This window comes from Leptonotus elevatus, chromosome 10 (genome assembly GCF_054856555.1).
Source record: "Leptonotus elevatus isolate MCC_2025b chromosome 10, RoL_Lele_1.0, whole genome shotgun sequence".
Classification (NCBI taxonomy): domain Eukaryota; kingdom Metazoa; phylum Chordata; class Actinopteri; order Syngnathiformes; family Syngnathidae; genus Leptonotus; species Leptonotus elevatus.
In genome coordinates this window covers 13,919,359-13,943,970 of record NC_141248.1, presented here as the reverse complement: position 1 = coordinate 13,943,970, position 24,612 = coordinate 13,919,359, and the positions used below count along the sequence as shown (strand labels likewise).

The following is a 24,612-nucleotide window of genomic DNA, read 5'->3' as shown; positions in this document are numbered from 1 at the left end:
TTCATTTAATTTTAATTAAATTCTATTTTAATAAAAAAAAAAATAATTTCATTTTAATGTAATTTAATATTTTTATTTATTTAATTCAATTTAAAAATTGAATTACATTTATTTAATTTTTTTTATTAAAATTTCATTATTTTTTATAATTAAAGTTTATGTCATGTTCAAGAAAAGTTTGTGTTTTTGAACATTATTTGACAACAATAAAATACACTTTTGTCAGAATAGTAAAACAGTGGCAGTATCCGTTCTCGTTGAGTACTCAAAAGTAAGGACTTGCACTCAGTCTGACAAAAAGTGGTATTGACACATCCCGAATATATAATACATTAGCTATACAGTATGGACTATATGCCACGGAGGAGACTTTCGGGTTTTCACCCATCAACTTTGTTTCCGGTTTGCGACGTGTGGGTCGCATCCCAGTACTTGCGCTTCCACCTTTGTGCCCCTCAGTTGCGCGTTCCCATCGACGGGTGCGAGGCTGCGAGTGTTTAGTGTCTGTCTCAGTGTCCGAAACATTTCAGATAGCAGAGACACCCTCCCGCCGATGAGCAGGAGCGCGCGGTTGGGGGGGGGGGGTGCATGGGAGGGGGTGCAAGTGTTGGAACGCGCTCAGCAGTGGCCGGAATCGGCGGTGATGTGTAAAAGTCGGAAGTCCGTGGCATCTACCCCATAGCAGTGGTTTTCAACCGCGGTCCTCAAGTACTCCTATCCAACCTGTTTTCCATGTCTCCCACAGCCAAGACAGGTGTTTCAAATGATCAGCTAATCGGCAAGCTCTACATGAAGCCTGATAGTGATCCTCAGCTGTGTTGGCTGAGGGAGACATGGGAAACAGGCTTGATAAAGGGGTACTCAAGGACCGGGGTTGAGAAACCAGTGCAGTATAGGATATGTGCTAGCATTACCGGCACATTATTTACTGTGTCCTTGTGTAGAAAAATCACATTCAATAATAATATGCAATTCGCAGGGACTTCATGCTTACTTGTGTGTGTATTCATTCTCCTGCGTGTGTCAGTGCGCCTGGAGGCAGTTCGGCAGTTATCGGTGGAGACGGAGTCAGAAAGCAGCGTCCGTTTGCTGTGGAGAGGCGTCAGCGGTGCGGTGGCGTACCGTTTGGCATGGGGAGGAGTCGCAGGTCAGGACACAAACCAGGACATCAGCATTAACTTTGATGTCGAAAAGGCTCCAAATCTTACTTGACCTTTTCTCCTTACAAAAGGTCTAGATATTAAAACTGTGGAGGTGGCAGGAGACAGCGACACATACACGATATCGCAACTTCAGCCAGACACAGACTACATCCTCACTGTGATTCCACTCTATCAGGGAAATGTTGAGGGTTCCAGGGAAACAGCCAAATTCAAGATAGGTAAGTATAAAGTGGAGCCCATTTGATTTTTTTTTTTTACAATAATATGTTCTGTGCAGCCCAACTAGTCTAAATATGGTAGTCTGGTTGATATTGTGTTTGTGGAATATGAGTTAAGCAGCAAAATCCAGCCATTTTTATCCATCTCAGGGTGCGGCCAATCACAGCTCACCTTCAGAAAACAGGTGAGCTGTGATTGGTCGTTGCCTGCGCCCTGAGCAACTGTGATGTCATCTTCAGTCGACAGCGAGTGGCAAAATGGCCGCCCCCTGACAAGGATACAAATGGCTGGATTTTGCTTCACAACTAGTATTCCAAAAATGTACTATTAATCAGAATTTCATGTTTAGACTAGTGAGGTCACATATAACACATTTATTGTCAAGAAATGTTCAAGTTGACTTCCACTTTAAGGACTTTGACCTCAACACCAAATGTGAAAGTCTATGTAAAGCTGAAATATACATTATGTCATGCTGCTGGAGATGACTTAAGATGGAAACCAAAGGGGACAGACGCCGTTGATGGGAAACTTCCTGTTTGCTCGCTTGCTTCAGAAAGCTACATGTTGCACATTAATTCTGTTTAGGAAAGAGTTCTACACCTACGGTCATCACGCACGCACACCATCTGCTTCTTGTGACTAATATCCAACCATATGGTTTCCTTTTAATTTTGTCTGAAAGCTGAGTCACTGCTTGTCCTTGCTCCTCTACAAAATGTTATGGGCATCGTCTCGAGCTCTATCCCAGTTTGTGTGTGTGTTGGGAAGCTGCCCACTTCTCCATTGGTTAGCTGCTTTAACTGCTCTAAGGGCCATATAATGTGTATAAACATGGTAATAATCAAATGTGCTGTCTTAGCTCTTGATCCCTCTTCCTCTTTGGAACTACATGACTTGAGGCATTGGGATGCTAAATAAAGCAGGAAGTGGACATATTTTGGGCTTTGATTATTATAAAAAAAAAAATTTAGTGCCGAGGGGACCATCCGTTAGGATTTATACTTTGACATAACATAACCCAATGTCGTGATTTCATTATTGCTTTATTAATGTGCTTCACACGCTTGATGTAAAGGATTGGATTAGCTGCAGCGGCCCGATTTTAATCTTTTAATTCAGCCACAGAGGGGTTCTGCTTCTTTTTTTTTTGTTTTAACAGATAACTCTTGCTTTGATTTTTTGGGGGACGCTCAAAGATAGGTCACACTTTCTCTCATTTTGATGCACGGGCGGAGTGTGTGTTAAGGGACTGCCCTTAGTCACATTGCATTCCACTGGACTGCGTCTTAAAATAATACCGTTTAAATGGAAATTAAAGCAGTAGCATCATTGTCTATTACAGGTGATGAAATAATGTCAGCAATGCTACTCATTATTCAATAATTGATGTTTTCTTCAGATCGCCAGCTGCAGCAGGTCCTCAATGCAGCGATCACCAGTCCCTCATCCATCCGCCTCACATGGAGAATCATTCCATCCTCTCAGGGCTACCGCCTGGAATGGCGAGCGGGCGAAGGTGATTTGTCATTTGAATTGGTTATAAGTAAATCATTTACTATAAACTCACTGGACATTTTATTTGGTACATTTTCATGTTTAAATTGCGATCCAATCCAGATATATAGAATAAAAAATCGGATTTGAAGTAATTAAACCGTGTAATAATGACAAGCTATTATTGCATTTTATTAGGCTATATGGTCCCTACTACTTCGAGGTTCACTTATTGCAGATTCATTCTATCGCGGATTTTTATCCCCCCCATTTTCAATAGTGAGTAGCCCATAACACTCTTGATTTGTGCTGCTATTTTCTTTATTTTTTGTAATATTTGAGTAAATACAAACAGCTCTTTCTTTCATTCAACACATTCTATTACATTTTTAACTCATTCACTCCCAGCCTGCTTGTTGCAACATGGCCCTGGTTGATCTCTTATACTCTGATGCCATCTGCTGGCCGTTTTTGCAACAACTACCATTCTTCAAGCATCCCTCTTCAGTTCATACATTTTTGGAACCATGGTCATATTTAAAATAGAACGTATTCATATGTTTTGGGGAGCAAATGAGTTAATCAAACTATAGAATATTTGATAAATTAAGAAACGTGTTGACATTTTTCTTCTTTTAATTCTTCTTAGCAAGTTAGTGTCCCATCATCGGTGAGCTATTTTTAGAACAGATCCCAGTTACTCGTACACAATGCATCTCATTCCTCCGCCCACCCCGCTCCGTGCACTTGCACTCACAGGAGAGTAGAAAAACAAGTTAATTGAAGGCAATTGACTTCAAAGAGGCTGCTCTTTTACACAACTCCGCAAGCAGAGCTCATTAAGGTGACAGACAGTACAGTATTAGCGTTATTGAAGGGTGAAAAAAAAAAATCTTTTTTTTTTTTAACGACCTCTACTTCTTGGAAATTCACCTATCGTGGGTGGGCATGGAACGTATCACCCGCGGAAAGGGAGGGAACACTGTACCTCTTCTTAGAACTGCGTGTGCATTCTATTAACCACTCATTGGTGTGCAGGTGGCCGTGCCCAGACCTTGTCTTTACCCAGGAGCACCAGCAAATACGAGCTGACTGGGCTTCAGCCCAACACGGAATACCTCATCACCCTGTACACGCTGTTTGAGGGTCGTGAGGAGGCCACACCTGTCACAAGCACTTCCAAAGGTAACTTCGCTAACTTTTGAATTGTTGAGTTAAATTCCACAAACATCTGAATAGGATTTTTAATGAATACTTGTTCTATGTTGTTCTCATGCTGCAATTACAGAAGTACAGCCAGTGGGGCGGGTGTCCAACCTGAGAGTGCTGGAGTCTTTGGGCAGTACGGTCAGACTTGGCTGGACTGGCATAGCTGGGGCCACGCAGTACCGCATTATTATCCAAAGTCCTGAGGGTACACTGATTTATGTTGTGAATTAAAAAAATAATCATTTAGAGTATGCTTGATACATTTGAAAGCTCTGCTGTTCCTTATCACGCCAGTGGGGGTGCAAAATATTCAGATTGTCCCCGGGAACCAGACGACTCTTGACCTCCGAGACCTGATCGTGGGAGTGTCCTATGATGTGAGTGTCACACCGCTGGTGGGAGACAACGAAGGCGAGCCAGCCAGCGTCTTTGTCAGACCAGGTGGGTTATGTTGTGACATGCTTGCTTTCTGTCCGTTCATAACATTTCACAACCTTTAGTTAGCTGCTTCTTATGGACTTTCTATTTTCTCCAGGGAACTAAAAATGAACTTAGTGGTTCCTGAATCTTTTCTTTTTCCCGGTGGCGATTTCATTTCAGAGCAAGACATTGGACGAGTGTCATACCTAAGAGTGGCACTGGCAAACAGCAGGAGAATTCGAATAGCCTGGACTGGTGTTAATGAAGCGACAGGTTATAGGATTACATGGAGACAAGGAAATAGTAAGTGAATGTACACCTAAGCCAAATATGGCACGCGTTCATTCATGGCTTGGATTGCAGATGGGAGCATGGGACCACCATCTTTAGTGTACTTGGCACTAGACATGATGGTGTGGACTCATCATTCCACATGGCCTTTTTTCATCACTCCTGAGTCCAGTTGCTATGTGATCAAGAAAATGGAAGCCTTTAAAAAAAAATAATAATAATAAAAAAAAAAAATTCCTTTCCTTTAGGCTTATTGATAAGTTAATCACGCTTTTTTTTCTTCCCCAGTTATTCGATGATTTTCTTGGTTGAGGACAACAATTTAAAAACAAATGAAACATACAGTATTTTACAAGGCGCAAATTAAACACTTGAGTAATAAATATTATTCAAGGCTCTCTTATAGAATTGTAATGTTTGTGGCTCTTTTGTTTTAAATGTGTAGGTTGTGTTTGTTCGTTGAATGTTGATCAGCATTTTTTGGAATAATTTTTGGGCTTAAAAAAAAAATATCAGAATTTTCAGATTTTAGCTATTTGCAGGCCAACCTAGTCCCTATACCCTGCCAGTAGCAGGGGTCAAAGGTATCATTCACAATATGGTAATTGTTACTTTTTCAAATGCTTGACATTTTTTTTTGTATTCCTTCGTGACAGGTGCTTTGCTTTTTGTTTATATGACTTCCATTTTCTCATTTTGCATTTAAGGCGGAGAGCAGTCTCGCGACGTGGCGGCTGAAACCTCCGTCTTTACGATGGACGGCCTGCAACCCGATGAGGCGCTGGTATTTGGTGTGGCGGCCATAGTCAACGACCGTGTTGGCGAGTCCGTGACGCGTTCCACCCGGACCAACCCGCACAGTGGAGCGGTTTATGGCCTTCGCACAGTCGACGTAACACCTCAGAGGATACGCATAGCATGGTCGCCTACCTTAAGGGCAACTGGCTATAAAATCAGATGGCGCAATGATGTTGACGGTAAGAGGCATTTTGAATAAAACGTGTGTGTGGCACTCCAAATATCAAATACAAAATGTGTTTGTTTTGGTTGTGATTTGATGCAGGAGTGGAAACAACTCGAAACGTGGCAGCAAACGTCTCTTCCTTCACCATCGACGGACTCCGGCCGGACACTATTTACAGCGTGTTTGTATCTGCGCTGAGTGGCTCTCGAGAGGGAAGTCCCGGCTTCCTCAGTGTCAGAACAGGTACTGAACCGAATTTAAATAGACGGTATGTTGCTCTGAAAATGACCTATATGAAGAATATTTGAAATACGTTTACTGCAGAACCAAATCAGTCTGATGTTGGCACGGTGACGTCGCTCCAAGTCCAGGAGAACCCAGGAGAGGTTGTTAGAGTGTCGTGGGTTGGCGTCCGAGGAGCGACAGCCTATCGGGTGTCGTGGAAAAGAACCGATGGTTGGTGGTCCTAAGTTTTTTTTTTAATACATCAGAGCTCTGTGACTAATATTTAGATGTCCAGTCTCTAACCATTTTACTGTTTGGCTGTAGGTGGCGAGGAGACAAGTCAGTTGGTGGGTGGAGACGTGACCGTCGTGGCTTTAGACCGACTGGATCCCGGAGTGCAGTATTTGGTGAATGTCATGGCTCTAATTCAGAACCGTGAGGGAACGCCCGTGTCTGTCCGAGTCACCACTCGTAAGTTCTGTTTTGACGCGTAGCCGCCATGTACGGTTCACTAAAGTTTCCTCTTGATCCTTACCGTTTGTAATGTGCTGAATCTCTGCATGAAGCTGGTGCTCCCTCCCTCCCGGCCACACTTTTAAGAGTAGCAGAGGTAACACAGGATTCTGTGCGCCTCAGCTGGCAACCATTACCGGGTGTCCGAGGGTATGTTCTTCGCTGGAGAAAGGAAAATGGTAAAACATGGTTATTTGGCATTGCTGTTTCTGATACACAAACTTGCGTAGTCCACTAATTTGTAGTTTGACATTTCTTAGACCGGGGTCCGGGTTTATCCGTCACACTGCCTGCTTCATCCAGCTCTTACCAGGTGACTGGACTTCGTCTGGGCCATCAGTACCGCTTCAGCATACAGCCGACTTTTGAAAGTGGACTTGGAAGAGAGAGCTTTGCCAATGAACGCAACGGTAAGGCTTCAACATGTACTTTTTCATGTAGAATATGGTTTTAGAAGTACACATAGACAATGTAATATAAAAGAACAGTGTGCAAATATCTATATTTTTAAAGTTGTTGTTGTTCAACCTTATCTTGTGCGGAAAAATAAATGAACCCTCTCATGGCATTTTAGCCAAGAGTTGACTCCCTCTTTGAAGTGTGATAACTAAGTCAATTATGATTTGTTTTTTTGTTTTTTTACTTCCGACCACTCAAAAATGTTCAGTGGCATCAGACCTATCCATACATATATACTGTAGTTCTTATTTATTTATTTTTGATGCCCTCTATGGACAATAAAAGCTATAGTGTGCAATGAGCAAAACTAACTATGATGTATATAAAGCACATTTTGTCAAGAATTGTCCCTTTGACCACGCACGCACGTGCACCCACATGTCGCGTGTGCACGTGAGTGTGTTTTACTGCGTCCACACACACAGGCCTGTTCTCTCAATCGCGGCCAAGCCGGCTTGTTTTGGTGCAAGTATGGTCACTTGGCAAAGATATACGTCCGCTCAAGCGAAACTAAAACATTGCTCCCGAGCGCCACTTGATGGTTTATGGCTTTTAATACTCTCAACTCACATTTTTCATTTTCCACTTTAGTTTATGGATAAATTGGGTAATCATGGGAAATGCACTATATATAGCACATCAGGTGTAGAGTGCATCAAAAATATGAAAAAAAAAAAAAAGATGTATAATATATAACATATAAAGATTTCTGTCCCACATATAATAATGACCATAATCATTTAGAAATGATGGATTGTGCCATTTTGAATTTCAACATGTTTGGACAATCTGGTGACATTTCAGCTCCATAAGTGTTTGTTTTTTTGTATGCTCTATCAATGATAATATTATTAATGAAAAGAAAATAGCTAAGAATTGGACAAATACTGCACAAGGTAGATCTATGAGACAAATACATTTCATTAGAGTTCCATTTTCGTTTATAGCAGTGCAGGCTTGTTTTTTTGTATTCATTTACGTGCCATTGTGAAAAGCTTGTGACTGGCACTTTAATAGAAATGTACCGTTTCTTGATGAAGTAGCATGTGGTCCATCATTCAAAGGTATCCCTGCAAAGTACGTTGTAAACATATTGTATGTCATGATTGGAATGATCTTCAAGCACTCTCCCAAGCTAATCAAAATGCCTTGAAAATTGTACTCTCAGCAATACAGTAGCAAAAGGAGCAAATCTAGGTATAATTCAGTCTATTGACTGGCTAACAGAGAACTGACATTTCCATGAGGCAATTACATGTAATGAACGGCCAAAAAGCATCTTCTTGCTTTACTTCCAGTTTTTACAGTATATGAAAACTTGTGTTTTCCACAGTGTGTCTCGGTGGACGTCTGGATGTGGTCTTTCTCGTGCCAGCATCGACTGATCGAACTAACCTTGCCGGACCTCTGCGCGCTCTTCTCACAAGTGCAGTGGGTTCATTCCAGACTATTGGAGTGCGTGACTCACAGGTACGAAAGAAAAACATTAAGAAAATAAATAAAAACAGTTTTAAAAAAAACACACATTCAATAGATTGGGCGAGTTTTCTGGTGTCTCGTAGCCATATTTTGTTTTCTGCTCCTCAGGTGGGGGTTGTTGTGTATGGTTATAGACCCAAAACCTGGTTCCAACTCGATCGTCACAGCACGGCAGACACACTGCTCCAAGAAATCCAGTCGACGCCTTTTGGCGAAAGTCCCGGAAACAACATTGGTCAGTTTTTCAGACCTTTTCAAAAAAATCTACAAGAACATTGTTATCGTGTTGTCGGTCACTTGGATGTGGTCTACTTCCGTTTGCAGGCCAGGCATTGAATTTTGCCTCTCAGTATCTTCTCACCACCTCCGCTGGAAGGAGGCCGAGGGTCCCTGCGGTTGTTGTCATCATTTCTGATCAGAAATCTGCGGACAGCCTCACGCTTGCGGCCTCCAGCCTCCGAGCGACAGGTGAGAAGTGAGCTATCATATGTCAAATGTGACTTTTTTTTGTTGCTTCCATTCATTAAAAATCATGTCATTTTGGGGGGTGTTTTCCAGGGGTGACCGTGTTGGCAGTCGGAGTAGATCGGGCAGATACCGAGGAGCTGCGGCAAGCAGTGACAGACGGCAGCACCCAGAACGTTCTGTATGTGCGCGATGCCTCCCAGTTGGACGCGCTACATACCGATCTGGCAGACTTGCTCTGCGGTATTGCCAAAGGATCAGGGGTGCGGATTTGTCTTAATTCCTCGTGGTTTTTGTGTATTTCATCCAACCTTTTCTTCAGCATGGTGTTTGTGGTTTTAGGGTGGCCCGGGGCCAGAACAGTGTACCGCTCAATGTCCACGGGTGAGTCATCTTGAGTTTGGCAGCATTTGTAATTACAATCGGATTACTTCTATTAAGCACTGAACAAACAGCTCTGCTTACGACGTCCAGACACACCCTACAGATTGTTCTTCTTTCTTTTCCGCTCCTCATGACTGAACCTCTTGTGTATGTTTTTTTTTTTGTAGGGAGACAAGGGAGATCGTGGAGAGAAGGTGCGGCGCAGTTTCTCTTTGATCTTCTGTTACACTTTGTTTTTCACCTGTTTATGCATTATTGTTATATTCCTCAGGGTGAAAGAGGCAGAGATGCTATCGATGGACGCAAAGGAGAACCTGTAAGTCATTCGCCAACATTAAATATTACATTCACATGGCACAACATTAAGTTGTGTTGTAAACCAAAAATATTACAAACACTTCTCATTAGGATGATGCATGAGCACTCGACACAACTCACATCAAACAGCAGTTTGGTATAACCTGGCAATAGCCAGATTGATATTGTGATTCACTCAAGGGAGTTCTCCACGATATCAATCTGGGACTTGGGGGAAGCACAAACATATTTACTAGTGTGCCTCTCGCTGTTCAACATTCATCAAGGAAAACGGTGAGTAACGGTAATTCTGCAAGAACGCAATTAATTGCAGCGTCCATTCGTCCATGTTTGTTTGCCCCGGCGTCGGCGCAGGCTTCTTGGTTTCGTCACAGTTGCATATCACGTCCCAAACACAATGTCGCTCTGTGATTGGTCGTTCGGATCGATGGAAATTAACGGGCTTGGTACAAGATGTATTCTCCGGAGCTTGTGAATTCACAAATACCGCGAGAATTCATCTTGCAGAGCAAGGTTAAGTTTGGTATATCTAAAAAAAAATAAAAAAGTTCAAAAAAGGGTCTTTTTAATGCTCCCAGTGGACGTTTACTGTCAAACTGCCGTTTTGTATTAAAAACAACAACATATGATAACTTTGCCTTAGCAAAGTCCATTTAGGTTTATACCAACAAACAATGCAAAAGCCCTTACATGGACAAATGAAGAGCAATGCTTTTACGGTGTTATATTCATTTAAGGAATGATGGATGGATGTTTAAACACAAATGGTGGAGCAACATAATAGACAAACAATATAACAATACTCACAAACATATATTCTTTATCCTCTGAGAAGAATGACTACTACCCTGTATGTCTGTATTATACTGCCGCCTGGTGGCAAAGGTATGCTAAACAGAAGCAGCATATGCACCAACCTTTTAATCCTTTAAATGCTATTGTTTTTTTTTTTTGAGTGCAATTTTTCTTATTAAAAACATGATACATTTTTTTGCAAGGTGGGGGAGCTAGAATGGATTAATGGCATTTCCATTCATTTCAATGGGGAAAGACAAGTTGAGAGATTATTGAGATATAATAGTTTGAGTCACATACTTGGTCACAGAACATCAAAGGCACCACAGTACCTGTTTAAGAAGCAATTTTTCACACCCAAAAATGTTGTTGTGCATGTGTGTTTGTGTGTGCATCAGGGTCGGGATGGTTTTCCTGGAAGAGATGGTCCGAGGGGTCCCGAAGGGCGTCAAGGTCCACCAGGGCCTTCAGTTCCTATTGAACCCTCAGTGGGGTCAAAAGGCGAGAGAGTGAGTAGAAATAAAACCTCACCAATGTCATGTCGACGTAGGCTGATCTAAACAGTAAATGTTTGTAGGGTTTCCCCGGTATTGATGGAAATCCAGGTTTACCAGGACGACCAGGTTCCCAGGGAAATACAGGACTTCCTGTAAGCAGTAAAACCAGAATTAAAAAAAAAAATCGATTATTTGAGCACACAAAGAGATAATGACTTTATGTGTTTTGTAGGGTTCACAGGGTCTACCTGGTGTCAGAGGAAGCCAAGTAAGTCGTCCTCAACTCAAAGATGCATTCTACTGCTATTAAAGCATCATTATCATATTGTATTTTCTGCCACTTTAGGGAGAACCTGGTGCAACAGGGTCACAAGGACCAAAGGGAGAGAGAGGTGAAAGGGTGAGTTGAGCCATACATGATCTGTCCTAATCAACTACAAGAGAGGGCACATGTGAAAACTCGGTGTGAAAATCTGTTCCTGGTACCTTACAAATGCTCCAGGGGGATCCGGGATCCACATCGGGAGGCGGCTTTCCAGGGAGGAAGGGAGATCCAGGCATCCCTGGAGTACCTGTAAGAAGAAATTACACAAATAATATTATATTGATATTCATTTTTGCCCAACTTTAACTACACTGCAGATGGCAAAATGTGTCAGAATTACATTTGGTTTAGTCGTGACAGAAGATCAAATGAAAGGACATTTGAATACTGTCAATTCAGGGGACCCCTGGTCGGCCAGGCATCGATGGTGCCAAAGGTACCCTAGGACAACCAGGTATACCAGGGCAGGATGGTCGCCCCGGGATACCGGGAACGCCAGGACTCTCCATCAAGGTTGTGAACCCACCTTTCTTTCCATTGTGTTCACAAGTTAGAATAACAATATGCATGTACTGATTACATGAAACACCCACCGACAGAATTGTAATGATCAAGTACAAGAGGTCTTTGCAAAACTGCATCATAGTATATTCAATCAATATTTTAATTGTATTTAGATACATTACAGTAAAAAAAATAAAATAAATAAAAATAAACATTCTGTGGTGTGAGTGAGATATATTTTTGGACTGATAAAAATTCCAAGTACCCACAGAGAACCTGCAAAAGGCATAAACCAATGCTAACTATTAATTCTATAAATGGGAAGTCAACCCCCCAATTTTTTTTGGGGGGGCAATAATATGTTCTATGCAGCCCCACATCTAAATACGGTATTCAGGTTAATATTTTGTTAATGGAATATGAGATAAGCAGCAAAGTCCAGCCATTTATATCAATATCAGAAGGCATTTATTTTGCCACTTGCTGTCGAGTGAAAATTACATCACAGTTGCTCAGGTCTCAAATAACAACCAATCACAGCTCAGCTTCAGAAAACAGGTGAGCTGCGATTGGTCATTGCCTGAGCACCGAGCAACTGTGATGTAATCTTCAGTCGGCAGTGAGTGGCAAAATGGCCGCCCCCCTGAGATGGATAAAAATGTCTGGATCTTGCTGCATAATTCATATTCCACAAATTTAATATTGATCAGAATGTCAGGTTCAGACTAGTGAGATCACATAATACATATTATTGTCAAGAAACGTTTAAGGTTGACTTCCCCTTTAAGCACCAAAGAGTCTCAAAGAGCTTCACAGGCCCACAGTTGACAAATATTAACATCTCCTGATGTTTATCCCCAAGAGGGCAAGTAAACACTTTAAAAAATATATATAGTTGTATTGTATACACTTGTCAACTGTGCACAGACATAAAAACAAAAGGCTGCATGTTGTTATTTTACAATCGCGCACATGGTGGTAGCATTGAGTCACAATACAGAGTTGAGTGGCAAGGCTGATAAATAAAGGGTATTCCAGCTGCAGAATGTCATGAAAACTACTGATAGATTTGACTATTTCCCCATATACTGTACCGTATGTACATCATATGTACATTATATTAGCATTCAATAACCATAAATATTATGGCATTAAACTAAGTTTTTACTCCAACAAGCCAACATTAAAAAGTGCAACTGTTATATTTGAATATGGAGAAATATGTTCGATTCTTTTTTGTATTTGTGTTGGACTTGCAAAGTTGTTCTTTTGTTATCGCTTCTGTTATTACTGTTGGTTAGAGTGTAAGTCATGCAAATGAAAAATATCCACCTTATAACCTTTACAAGAGCAAGTTCAGCCTGCCAACAATGTTCAGCTTTCTTCTCTCTATCTCCCTCTGCAGGGAGACAAGGGCGGCCCCGGAGAGAGGGTGAGTCACCCGACTGCCATCTTGCCTACTTCTTGCAGAAATATCCTGAGGAACCTGCATGCATATGCATAATGACTCAACGCTTATCCCTATGCTTCTAGGGACCTCCAGGAGTCGGCAGCGGGGTGGCCGTAGCTGGCGAGAAGGGTGCCACAGTAAGTGCAGTCAATCAATGTGCTGACACACTTAGTTAGCAAATTAATTCTGCGATGCATGTGGGGCTTGGTACTTTGCATTCACTAATTGCCTTTTTATAATCAGGGTTCTCCAGGACCTCCAGGTGTGCAAGGTCCTAGAGGGCTGTCCGGGTCACAGGGGGCCAAAGGAGACAAGGCAGGTTGATTTGCTATATACGTCATGAGGTGCACTGAGGCATTTCAGTATTAGGTTGTTACTTTGCTTGGGCCGGCGCTGTAATAGATACTCAGTGAAATACTGTACTTGGGAAATTATTGAAAGGGGAAGTCAATCTTAAACATTACTTGACAATAATATGTTATATGTGACCTCACTGGTCTAAACATGACATTCTGATTAATATTGCATTTGTGGAATTTGAGTTAGGCAACACAACCAGTCGTTTTTATCCATCTCAGGGGGCGGCCATTTTGCCACTTGCTGTCGACTAAAGATGACATCACAGTTGCTCAGGGCAACTGTGATGTCATCACAGTTGACATCATGACAGAAAGATTAATCACAGCTCACCTGTTTAATGACGCTGAGCTGTGATTGGTTGTTACCTGAGACAACTGTGATGTAATTTTGACTCGACAGCAAGTGGTAAAATGGCCGCCTACTGATATTGATGAAAACTGCTTAACACATATTCCACTAACGCAATATTAACCAGAATAGCGCATTTTAGACTAGTGGAGCTGCATGGAACATATTATTGTCAATAACTTTTTGCGGGGTTGACTTCCCGTTGAAGTAAACTGCTGTACAAAACTATATAGAATTGTATGTCTTTGAAACGTTTCCCTGTTATTTTTTAATTGTACTTTTTATGTTAGAAAGGCATCCATTTTCACAATCAGTGGCTAGAGCAGGCGTCGCCAACATGTAATGGCTATAAAAGCTCACCTTTCATGAGGTATTGGGATTTCCTAGGAATGATGTAGAAGTGATCATGTGACATATTAGCACATGCAGAGATTTGTACAAATAGAGTTTTGCATGTTATTCATTGAGATAAATGAGACCAATCATCAACACGATGAGTGTCTTCACATAGATGACTCTCATTGATTATTAATAATCTATCAATTTTAAGAAAAGATGTTCAATTTTTACTCTGCTATATATATATATATATATATACAGTGTCATGTGCACTCCATTACAATTATGACAAGCAGTGATGTCGGTTGGAATTTTGAACAGTTTGGAAGAATGTTGAATACATCAAAACATGTACACGGACGTTAAGTAAGGTATTAATTCCTAAAAGATAACATTTTCTCATTTCTTTTTTCAGCAGCTGTCCTCCACTAATTAGTCATTAAAAATGCATTCCCTTCTCATTTTACAGGGTGACAGTGCTGTTGGGCTGCCTGGGCCACTAGGCAGGCAGGGCGATCCTGGTGACAGGGTGGGTCAGCCTAACAAACAACTAACTCTACTTACGTGTCATGTGAATACATTTAGGTTTTACAGTCTCAGAGGAAGAAGACATGGGGAGATGTCAGGCTCTTTTTAGTTGCTCTTATTTAATCTTTGGACACATGTGGGTGAGCACCCTTTTGTCGGCGATTGCCTGCACACATTAAGAGTCTTGTTATGTCCTTCAGGGTCCTCGTGGGCCCCCAGGAGAAATTGGCAGTAAGGTACGATAAAGGTATGAAAAATGAGATGTGCTGTAACATTTAATTAGAAGCCTGACCTCTATCGCGCTCTGTCCCAATAGGGCGATCGAGGTCAGACGGGCGAGCCTGGATCGCAGGGAGACCGGGTAAGTGGAGACATGAGCAGGAGTCAAGCCTGAACATTAGAACATGCAGCATACAATGTACTTTTAAAAACACGTGTTGAAAAACACTTTGGGCAGTAATGTTTATGCTTGTATGAGCACAGTCTGTATACATTCACCACAATAAAAGTAGAAGCTAATAGCTGACATAATATTGACTTGTTTGTCCAGACTATAGACTACCTAATTTAAATGTCAATTTTTTTTCCTCATGAAGGTCTGGCTGTGTGAAATGATATTCATAGTTGCCCAAACTTAGAGGAGCGCTTTGTGTGAAAAGTATGGTTGCATTAAATTGAAATGGAAATATTTGTATGCTACATGGAGGCATTGGTGACATATCAGAACATTTTGCATCAACTGAGCATTTTTTTCCCTTTTTCTGCCTTTTTATTCATTCCGTGGATCCAAAACAAACAAACAAACATATATTCAAACTGAAAATAAACAGATTTACCCCCCCCTCCCCCCCACCATCAGCGTCATCAACCCAAATACATGATGACAACAGAAGCAACATTTAACAGAAAACAATAAAAACTCCCAAAAATAAAGAAAACAACATAACATAAGAATACTGTGGATTTGTTTCTTTGCAGGGAGAAAGAGGACTTGTTGGTGAAACGGGAGAGAGAGTAAGCATTTATTTTGTAGTCTATTATTTCCAAGCGTTCACATCCTTATTTTCCCAATGTTTTCATAGGGGGACTCAGGAAAACCAGGAACCCCAGGACCACCAGGGTTGAGGGTGACTATATACCCGGCATCGCCTTTTATGTTTCATAACCTGACTTTTGCTGGGAGTCTCATGTCTAAGTCTTTCCAATTGTCCTCAGGGTTCCCCGGGGCCCAGCGGAGCATCGGGAGAAAAGGTGAGACTGATTCAAATAGGAGTAATCATACCAGATGGGTCAGGTCACTTGCAACGTGATTCTACTGCAGAACGTCTCATAATCGCATGTAATGAGTATCCCAGCAAAAGATTAAAGAACTTGTGTGTTCTCAGGGAAGTGAAGGTGCACGAGGGGAACCAGGGCGAACTGTGAGTTGTCTGAAAAATAATGAGTGGAATAATTACGAGTTTCGTAAATCTTTGACATTACTGTGTATTAAAATCCTCCAGGTTCAAGGTCCCTTAGGGAAGAAAGGAGAGCAGGTAAGTAATATCTCGTACAATCATCAATTTGACCATTATAGCCTGACACCTCCCATTTGCTCTTCTCCCTAAGGGGGAGCCGGGTCTGCCTGGTTTTGAGGGGCCCAAAGGAACAAAGGGAGACTCGGGACAGAGAGGAGAGAAAGTCAGTAACTGTGAAGTTGTAAAAAAAAAAAAAAAAAAAAAAGGCACTAGTATCCAGCATCCAAATGACACCTCCTTTGTTCTAACCTTAAAAGGGATCTCCAGGGTCAGGCTTGGGCACGATTGGACCTAAAGGAGAGCGAGGAGAGGCAGTGAGTGAAAGCCGGCCGTCATCCTAACATCATACTGGAGAGTTCTGTTTTATCTACTAGCTCTTCTGCTTGCACCACCAGTACAGTGCCTGTGAAATATTCCTGACAATATCTTCTATTATTCATCCCGCGTTCCCTTGTGCCACATTTCAGTCGTGCCCCAAACTGCAAATGCATAAATCATGTGCTCTCTCCCTCCTCAGGGAACTCCAGGTGTTAGCGCTAGGCCGGGTACCAAGGTGAGGAGCCTACTGTGCTTCATTTGGCTTTTCTGCTTTATTTGTATTTATCTCCTTGCCAAATTGCTCTTGAAACTGCCCATTAGGGAGACCCAGGTGAGCCGGGACAGAGGGGAGAGGACGGCCGGCCGGGAATCCCAGGGAAGCTTGGTCTTCCTGGGAAACAGGTGACTGCACACTCAAGGGACTGGACAATCGCAAACAAATTACAGTCAGTTACTCACTTTCGGCACAATTTTTTTTAAAGAGGAAATCAACCTTAAACATCCCTTGACAATAATATGTTGTATGTGCCCTCACTATTCTAAACATGACATTCTGATTGACATCTGCCAGCCCCACAAACCCTGACCCCCAAATCCCGGGGACCCCCCCCCCCCCCCACACCCCCCGTACCCAGGAACCAATGCCAGAGAGGGGCCGGACAGTGGAATCACGCAATATTAACCAAAACCGTATTTTGTTTTTGTATTTTAGTGAGGCTGCATAGAACATAATATTGCCAAGACATTTTTTGGGGGTTGACTTCGCTGGCTCCTGTAACTGTAATATAATAATAAAAAGAAAGGAAAATGCACAAGAATAAAGCAGAGTGTGTGGATATTTCAGAGGCCGTTGCCAATGATAGCATTGATAGTTTTTTGTTTTGTTTTTGCCACAGATACATATGAAATTATAAATATAGTATTGTAAAACTCATAAATTAATTATTTCTATTTGGGCCATTGTGTCACTTGCAATTCAAATTTCAAATCCAATTCAAATTAGCGGTCGACAATTGCTGGCCACGCGTGACAACGAGTTGCACACTGCATGACAGCTTGAGTTGCATTGTCATGCCATGATACGTACACGACATTGTGATGTATTACACAGCGTGATAGGATTATTTCTGTCAGCTCAACATCTTCATCTCGAAGCAATCGCAACCAATTTCAAAGTTGAATTGCAATGTAAATGTAAATTAGTTTGGGGAAAAGACAGATCTGTCTTGACAAATAGGTGATTTCTTCACAAATATTGTCTACCTGCTGAATGTGAGAAGTTGTTCTCTTCCTTCCTCCGTGCATCTTCCTCACAGGATGCTGTTATAGGTAATACATGATCCCCTCTTGTTTTGTGAGAGAAATATGCCATTGTGTGTCTGTATATGCTTCTTGCACAATGAGTGTTTTTTTTTTTTTGTTTCATCAGTTTTAAAAAGTCAGTATTATTTATGCTTGTTTTACAGGGAGAACGAGGAGAGAAGGGGGATGAAGGCACCCCTGTACGTCTGATTTCTGATTCTCTCTTTGTAACTCTTTTCTCATTATTTTTGGCTATGTAAAGGATTTTAAATCTAATCACGGTGATTCATTTCCATATGTCATTGCCACTTTCACTACATGACTTTAGTCACTATGCGCATTAGCATTTCGAGTTTGAACTGAGGCAGATTGTCATTTAACGTGCAGTACCTGTGTATAGTTGTGTCTGCTTTCATCACACGCAGCATAACCTGCAATGACACCTCATTTGATTATAATTTGGGACAATGAATCCTGATTTCTTAAGTGACCTCCATTATCATCATTCTCAGCATGGCTGCAGTGTTTCAGTGTTGTTTGTTATTGTATCGTCCTCAGGGGGAGTCAGGACTTCCCGGGAAGGCCGGAGAACGAGGAGTGAGGGTATGACAAGTTTGGCTTGACTCGTGATTTTGAATTTACGTTTAAAATAGTTTGAGTTTCACATTTTTTTTGTGTTTGGTTTCGCCCTTAGGGAATCTCTGGCCAGTCGGGGCGGCCTGGAGAGAAAGGAGACGCGGGTGAGCCGGGAGAGCAGGGGCGAAATGTGAGGCCCACATTTGTGCATCTTCACACAGACAGCTTTTCAATATGTTGGCAGGCCTTTCCACAGATGCAAGGTCAGCTACTTAACATCTTTATTGATCTGCATTTGTTCACAGGGCAGCCCTGGACTCAACGGCCTCAGAGGAGAGAAAGGATTGCAGGTTTGTCCTCATGAAGTTTCATGTTATATGAATACACCGACACGTTGTTGAATAAAAATGCATATTTTTCATTTCTTTCTTAAGGGAAGTCAAGGACCTCCAGGGCCACAGGGCAAATTGGTATGTCACGTTTCATAACCCTGTGCTAATCTAAACAAAAATCAATCATCTTTGGCTAAATTGATTGCAATTGTATATCGTAATTCTTATATCAATGAGCATGCGCATATTCAGCAAATTGCGATAACACTTGGTTCTATAATTACACGTAAAGGTCTCTGTTCTTCCTTAACAGGCTGACATCCAAGGCCAGTTGAAAGGAGAGCAAGGGGAGAAGGTGTGTAAAAAGATTCTACCGCAACTGTACTTGCAGTTAGTTGCATTACACGCAGCAATAGCAAGGCCAAAGAGTCCAGTAGGGCAGAGTCGCCATGGTAACACTGTAAAGGCATACAGACTAATGGTATCCATCCATGTCACAAATGATGTTTTGTTGTTCTGGAAGATCACGAACTCAGCTAAATTTAGGTTTTCAAGAGTCTCAATTTGACCCTGATGTGATTCAAATAGCGCACATGTGGCTAGCATGTCTACCTCACAGTCACAGGTTTGCACTTTAAGTCTCAGATGTCAACTTCCTGTGTGGCGATAAAAAAAATGCTCCTCATGCATACAATACGTGGGTTTTGTCCGGATTCTCGGCTTCCTCATAAATCCAAACAATGCATGTTATGGTAGCTAAAAGGGGAGCTAACTTTTTTCCTACTCTCTACTTCAGCTGCTGTTTACTTTAATCAATGACAATTATTATTTTAAAAAACAACAACAAACATTTGAAACATTGCATGAACTGGAATGGGACGTGACCAGTTCTGGCTTATTCTGCTGTCAAAATTTTTTTTAATTATACTTTATATTTACATCATTTACCATTGTACAACAACATCAACACAACACCACCCCAAAAATCATCTTCAATTGGTAATTTAATATGCAAAAAAAAAAAAAGAAGCAAATTAACAACACAATTTATTTTGCAAATTTATGATGCTATCGTTGATTAAAATGGTATGATACGAGCTCAGTTCGCGCCGGCCAACCATTGATGTGAGCTGGCTCGCAGCGATGGCTCGCGGCAACCCCTTTTTCAAGGTTTTAGAGCTATGGATGATGCAATAAATAAAGGGTTAGCAGTTTAATAGGTGCAAATGAATCTTCACACTTACCTTTGACGCTTATTTTGTGGGATTTTGCACTTTACCAATTCTGCTGTGTGGATGCTCCAAACGAAGTTTCGTTGTTCCTTTGTGACAATGACAATAAATATTCCGAATCTGAATCTGCCACAGTTCAACCATCTATTTAATACAAAACAGGCTTCCTAAAATGTATATTAGCTAAACCTAACTATTTTCACTCATTATTGCCTTAAAAAAATGTCCAAACTCTCTCAAGCGTTTTGGGGGCCTTGTAAGAAGGAAAAGCTATATAAATGAAGTACCATTTAGTCATTTGTAAAGTGTAGTTTGAGCTAACTTTTTAACACTGACACTAGTGCAATACACTCATAAGTGTTTAAACTCTAGAAGTAAGTAAGTTTAGTTTAGCTAAATTAAATATTTGACACTGACTCTAGTGTAGATTATTTTAAACACTACTCAGTGTTTACCAATGTAGATCTTTAACACCATAACAGTGTTGGAGTAACTCTGGTTAAGTGTGGGAAAAAAAGTAACACTTTGAAAAGCGTAAGATTTACACTCATTGGTGTGGACACATAAACACTTTTTTTAGTGTTATATCTAACGCTCTCAGTGTTAATCTGACACTGGCGATTTTGCTGTGTTCTTCCAAATTTCCCTTTTGATGTGAATGTGAGTGTTCATGCTTGTTTGTCAGTATTCTGTAGGCCCTGTAATTGACTTGCGATCAGTCCAGGATATACCCCGCCTCTCGCCCACAGGCAGTTGGCTCCGGCTCACTCTGAACAGGATAAGTGGTAGAAAATAGAAGGATGGACGGATGGATGATTTAAACGCACTGCCATCTGATTTGAAGTCAGACCATTACACACCACAGGGTCCTCACTTCTCGGGAAATACAGCCAAGTTGACAGTCGCCATCCTTAACGTTAATTGGATCAATTTGTCATGGTAAAGCACCAATTTGAAACGTTCTTTAAATACAGCATGTGGATGATGAGTGGGTGAAACTGGCAACATCATTTTCCACTTGACACTCGAATCTTTTACCTGCTTCCAGCTACGCGTACAGATCTGAAAAATAGAGGAAACTATCAAGGAAATACTTTCTAATCATGTATGGGGAAACGGAGCAAACTTTTCTGTGCGGCCCAACTAAGTGTTGATGCTATTGTTGTGCTTGTCAGGGAGACAGAGGAAGCCCAGGAGCGAACGGAAGCAACGGTCAGAAAGGTGAAGCCGGAACTTCGGGAGCTGTAGGCCAAAGAGTGAGTCTGCCTCCTACAGTACTTGCAGTTTACAATTGCTTCCATGAGCTCCTAATCAGCGTCGGTGTATGCATCAGTATGCACACTGACCCTTTTCGCTGTTGATTTGTTATGCATGGTTGGTAAACCTGTGTGACTTCTTGTTCCTTCCCTGCTCTCTCCAAAGGGTCCCGAGGGACAACGTGGGCTTGCCGGCTCCAGAGTGAGTTTTCTTTCTGTCGCTTGCATCTCTACTTATAACTGTCTGTACAGAAATATAGTGGTTGTGTTTCACTTATGTTTACCACACAAAAATGTCTTTTTTTCAGGGGGACAGCGGAGAAAGAGGAACACCTGGAGAGAAGGTTTGAACGGCGGCGAGCTAACTTAGCCTAATGCTACCTCCTGTTACCTCCATTTTGTTAACTAAGACACAATCCATAAACATAGGCATACACCAATTTCCCATTTGTGTTGATTTTGTCAAATTAATGTATCACCCCAAGTTCAGAAAAGTACAATTTAAATAAATCTCAACTGCCCTAAACAAATGGATATAAAAAAAACAACAACAATGTAACGACATTATGCAGATGGCACATTGAGTTCAGTGGATCTTTGCGTAGCACTAGTGGTAGTCATATCACACTTATTTTAGAATTGTTGTTCTCGATTACGTTGCCACAAATGCTCAGAAAGCTTAACCCCCAAATCCTTTTGCCATTTCAGTTTTGTCCCATGTTATTGGTTTTCTAGTCTACTGTAAATCACAGATACACGTTTCGTCTCTTCTTACATCTCTGTAAATCCTAAAGTAATGTGATCTGGTGTATTTTTTTTTGGGGGGGGGGGGGTGGTGACTCAAACGGGATAAACGCATCACATCACAACCCTATCAACCCATTTCTATGACAATACTGAAATTGTCAAACAGACTGAAGAAAGAAATGCTTATTTGTGAGCAAAATACTTGTTATGCTTAAATGGAAAAATAATCCTAAATGAGGCTTTAATCTGGGTTTGTGAGCTATATGGGTTCTTTGCACAAATCCGCTACTTCCTGTCTTTTATGATTGGACAAACTGATTAATCCAGGTGTGTCTGGCCATTGTCGTCGTGGTTACTGAGGCCGGGCACACCTGGATTAATCAGTTTGTCCAATCATAAAAGACACACGAAATGAAGGAGTGGTACTGAATTCAGGAAGTAGTGGATTTGTGCAAAGAGCCCATTGTGTGATAGCGTAGCGATAATGTGATTGTTGGCAGCAAGCGGATTATAGTTTTATATGTACACAGTCTGGACCCATCTTATTCTCATATGTGTAAATCCAATGAATTAGCTTTATGTTGGCAGCCCAGTAATACCAAATAATATTCTGTCATCCAAACCTACCAGTATCTGTAGGTATATTTTATTCATCCCAGCAATAAATGAAAAGCTTAGTCTTTCTTTTGAATATTTTCACAGGGATTATTATGGGGATCATCTGAAACACATGAAGATCCTTAGGAAGGACTGTAATTTTAGCTAAAGTATATTAATGTCACCTGCTAATCTGTAACTTTAACTCCTCCTACGCCATACAGAATGTAAACTGTACATATGTAAACATATATGTTGTATTTTTAATGCAAATTTTGATTTATTTTTTATTGGTTATGGATATTATTAATACCATCGGTATGGATATGCACAAAAGCTGGTCATCTGCATGTAGTGCGGTCTTACAATCCCGACCCTCTCCTTGGAGGAAAAAAATATTTCAAGCCCCCCTAACTCTCCACCACGACTATAAATCTTATCATATATCTACAAAATATTTGTAAATACGTCTCTGCACACTCTCTTTCAATGAGCACAGTACTGCCACCTACTGTAGTGGATGAACAATTACATCTATTTACTCTAGTATTGCAAAAAAAAAAAAATAATAATAATAATTGTATTCAAATAGTCAAATTCTTACAAGGAAGCAAACGGGTACTGCCATGTCCTGTTACGACCTGCAAGTATCGGTGCTATCGTATCAGCAAATACCTTGTACACCTCAATTAAAAACCTGTCAGGCTTTGCCGCTCTGCATTGATTTAATTGCCTTCATTACTTGTTTGCTTGTAATCTCTCTATCTATCTATTTCAAACTGTCCTCTGGGGGTGATTGTTGGAATGGTTAGCCTGTCAAAGAACGTCATAATATCCGGCGGGTCGTCTGGTGGCTCCAAAATGTAGCAAGTCATAGATTTGGCTCTAATCGTCACTTCTCTGTGTAATCAGGGAGAAAGGGGAGCCTCCGGGTTGGATGGTCGTCCTGGTCTGGATGGTAAACCAGGTGTTGCCGGACCACCTGGTCAGAGGGTACTGGAGCTCCAAACCCAACAAACATGCTGTATGTTGAACATTATCCAAAGTAGAACATGTCCACCGCTAATACGTTTTGTGTGCTTCTTGTCGTTTATTAATTGCAGGGTGATCCTGGGAAATCGGGGGATCCTGGAAGAGATGTGAGTTTACCTTTATGAAAACATTTAAAACTGTATACACAAATTGAAGAAAATTGTATTGATGACTTTTACAGCCCGGCATTGGTAAATGGAAAAACTGCTGTTGTACTTCATGCTTGCATCCTACAGAGGGCACTGTGGAAATGTTAGCAGCTGTTACGCTGCGGAAATGATCTCCCTGTCACTTTTCTTTGAAGGGGGACTGTCACATCAAAATGGCCATTTTCATAATTACTCTTCAAGCACATAATGACTCATCTTATACTTATGAAATTAAAGTGATTCTAGGAATAGATATTTGCAAGAGCTGCAGCTCAGTGACTAATTCAATCTTTCCTGCTATATGCTGTAAAAACACTGTGCTTATAATGCTGAAACTGCTCCCAGGGTTTAGCAGGACTTCGAGGGGAACAGGGTCCCCAAGGGCCTGTGGGCGCTCCAGCTGCTACAGGAACACCTGTGAGTACACGTTCACACTTATAGGCACACAGATATATGCTGTATTTGTTTACGAGTAAATACATTCGGTTTTTTTGCGTCGTTTCAGGGTAAAGCAGGAGAAGATGGTAAACCTGGGCTTCCTGGCAAAATGGTAATAAATAGGATTCCAACTTGTGGTTTTGATTATGTTCAATATCAATAGTCAGAAAACAGTATTAAATGAGTATATGTGTGCTTTGTTGAGTCAGAAAGAGTGCAGACTTTTATTTCAGGCTTGACTGCATAATGGCTGTCCTGAATGAGTCTGTAAAGTGGTGCCACTAAATTATCTGAGTGCCCCTACTGCAAAACTGGCCATCATTCAGTTTCCCCCTGTAGAGTCGGTAATGCAGTTTGTTTTGAT

General features: G+C 41.3%; 1 protein-coding gene across 1 annotated transcript in view; it reads left to right on the top strand.

The window, feature by feature from the left end:
- The window catches only part of col7a1 (collagen, type VII, alpha 1), a 63,336-nt gene that overhangs the window by 7,609 nt on the left and 31,115 nt on the right, over window positions 1-24,612 (top strand). The window contains exons 11-64 of the mRNA XM_086086907.1: window positions 1,028-1,147; window positions 1,232-1,381; window positions 2,785-2,901; window positions 3,918-4,064; window positions 4,168-4,293; window positions 4,383-4,529; window positions 4,689-4,811; window positions 5,507-5,776; window positions 5,863-6,006; window positions 6,088-6,219; window positions 6,313-6,459; window positions 6,555-6,680; window positions 6,762-6,911; window positions 8,294-8,430; window positions 8,548-8,674; window positions 8,764-8,907; window positions 8,998-9,167; window positions 9,247-9,288; window positions 9,456-9,482; window positions 9,560-9,604; window positions 10,800-10,910; window positions 10,979-11,050; window positions 11,131-11,166; window positions 11,245-11,298; window positions 11,401-11,472; window positions 11,623-11,736; window positions 13,133-13,159; window positions 13,261-13,314; window positions 13,421-13,492; window positions 14,694-14,753; window positions 14,953-14,988; window positions 15,069-15,113; window positions 15,731-15,766; window positions 15,835-15,879; window positions 15,968-16,003; window positions 16,138-16,173; window positions 16,255-16,287; window positions 16,361-16,432; window positions 16,527-16,583; window positions 16,787-16,822; window positions 16,909-16,989; window positions 18,054-18,089; window positions 18,448-18,492; window positions 18,584-18,655; window positions 18,771-18,815; window positions 18,900-18,935; window positions 19,111-19,152; window positions 21,205-21,285; window positions 21,452-21,487; window positions 21,594-21,629; window positions 23,542-23,622; window positions 23,733-23,768; window positions 24,156-24,227; window positions 24,316-24,360. Coding sequence (XP_085943033.1) covers window positions 1,028-1,147; window positions 1,232-1,381; window positions 2,785-2,901; window positions 3,918-4,064; window positions 4,168-4,293; window positions 4,383-4,529; window positions 4,689-4,811; window positions 5,507-5,776; window positions 5,863-6,006; window positions 6,088-6,219; window positions 6,313-6,459; window positions 6,555-6,680; window positions 6,762-6,911; window positions 8,294-8,430; window positions 8,548-8,674; window positions 8,764-8,907; window positions 8,998-9,167; window positions 9,247-9,288; window positions 9,456-9,482; window positions 9,560-9,604; window positions 10,800-10,910; window positions 10,979-11,050; window positions 11,131-11,166; window positions 11,245-11,298; window positions 11,401-11,472; window positions 11,623-11,736; window positions 13,133-13,159; window positions 13,261-13,314; window positions 13,421-13,492; window positions 14,694-14,753; window positions 14,953-14,988; window positions 15,069-15,113; window positions 15,731-15,766; window positions 15,835-15,879; window positions 15,968-16,003; window positions 16,138-16,173; window positions 16,255-16,287; window positions 16,361-16,432; window positions 16,527-16,583; window positions 16,787-16,822; window positions 16,909-16,989; window positions 18,054-18,089; window positions 18,448-18,492; window positions 18,584-18,655; window positions 18,771-18,815; window positions 18,900-18,935; window positions 19,111-19,152; window positions 21,205-21,285; window positions 21,452-21,487; window positions 21,594-21,629; window positions 23,542-23,622; window positions 23,733-23,768; window positions 24,156-24,227; window positions 24,316-24,360 — 4,439 coding nt within the window. The remainder of the gene's footprint in view (window positions 1-1,027; window positions 1,148-1,231; window positions 1,382-2,784; window positions 2,902-3,917; window positions 4,065-4,167; window positions 4,294-4,382; window positions 4,530-4,688; window positions 4,812-5,506; window positions 5,777-5,862; window positions 6,007-6,087; window positions 6,220-6,312; window positions 6,460-6,554; window positions 6,681-6,761; window positions 6,912-8,293; window positions 8,431-8,547; window positions 8,675-8,763; window positions 8,908-8,997; window positions 9,168-9,246; window positions 9,289-9,455; window positions 9,483-9,559; window positions 9,605-10,799; window positions 10,911-10,978; window positions 11,051-11,130; window positions 11,167-11,244; window positions 11,299-11,400; window positions 11,473-11,622; window positions 11,737-13,132; window positions 13,160-13,260; window positions 13,315-13,420; window positions 13,493-14,693; window positions 14,754-14,952; window positions 14,989-15,068; window positions 15,114-15,730; window positions 15,767-15,834; window positions 15,880-15,967; window positions 16,004-16,137; window positions 16,174-16,254; window positions 16,288-16,360; window positions 16,433-16,526; window positions 16,584-16,786; window positions 16,823-16,908; window positions 16,990-18,053; window positions 18,090-18,447; window positions 18,493-18,583; window positions 18,656-18,770; window positions 18,816-18,899; window positions 18,936-19,110; window positions 19,153-21,204; window positions 21,286-21,451; window positions 21,488-21,593; window positions 21,630-23,541; window positions 23,623-23,732; window positions 23,769-24,155; window positions 24,228-24,315; window positions 24,361-24,612) is intronic.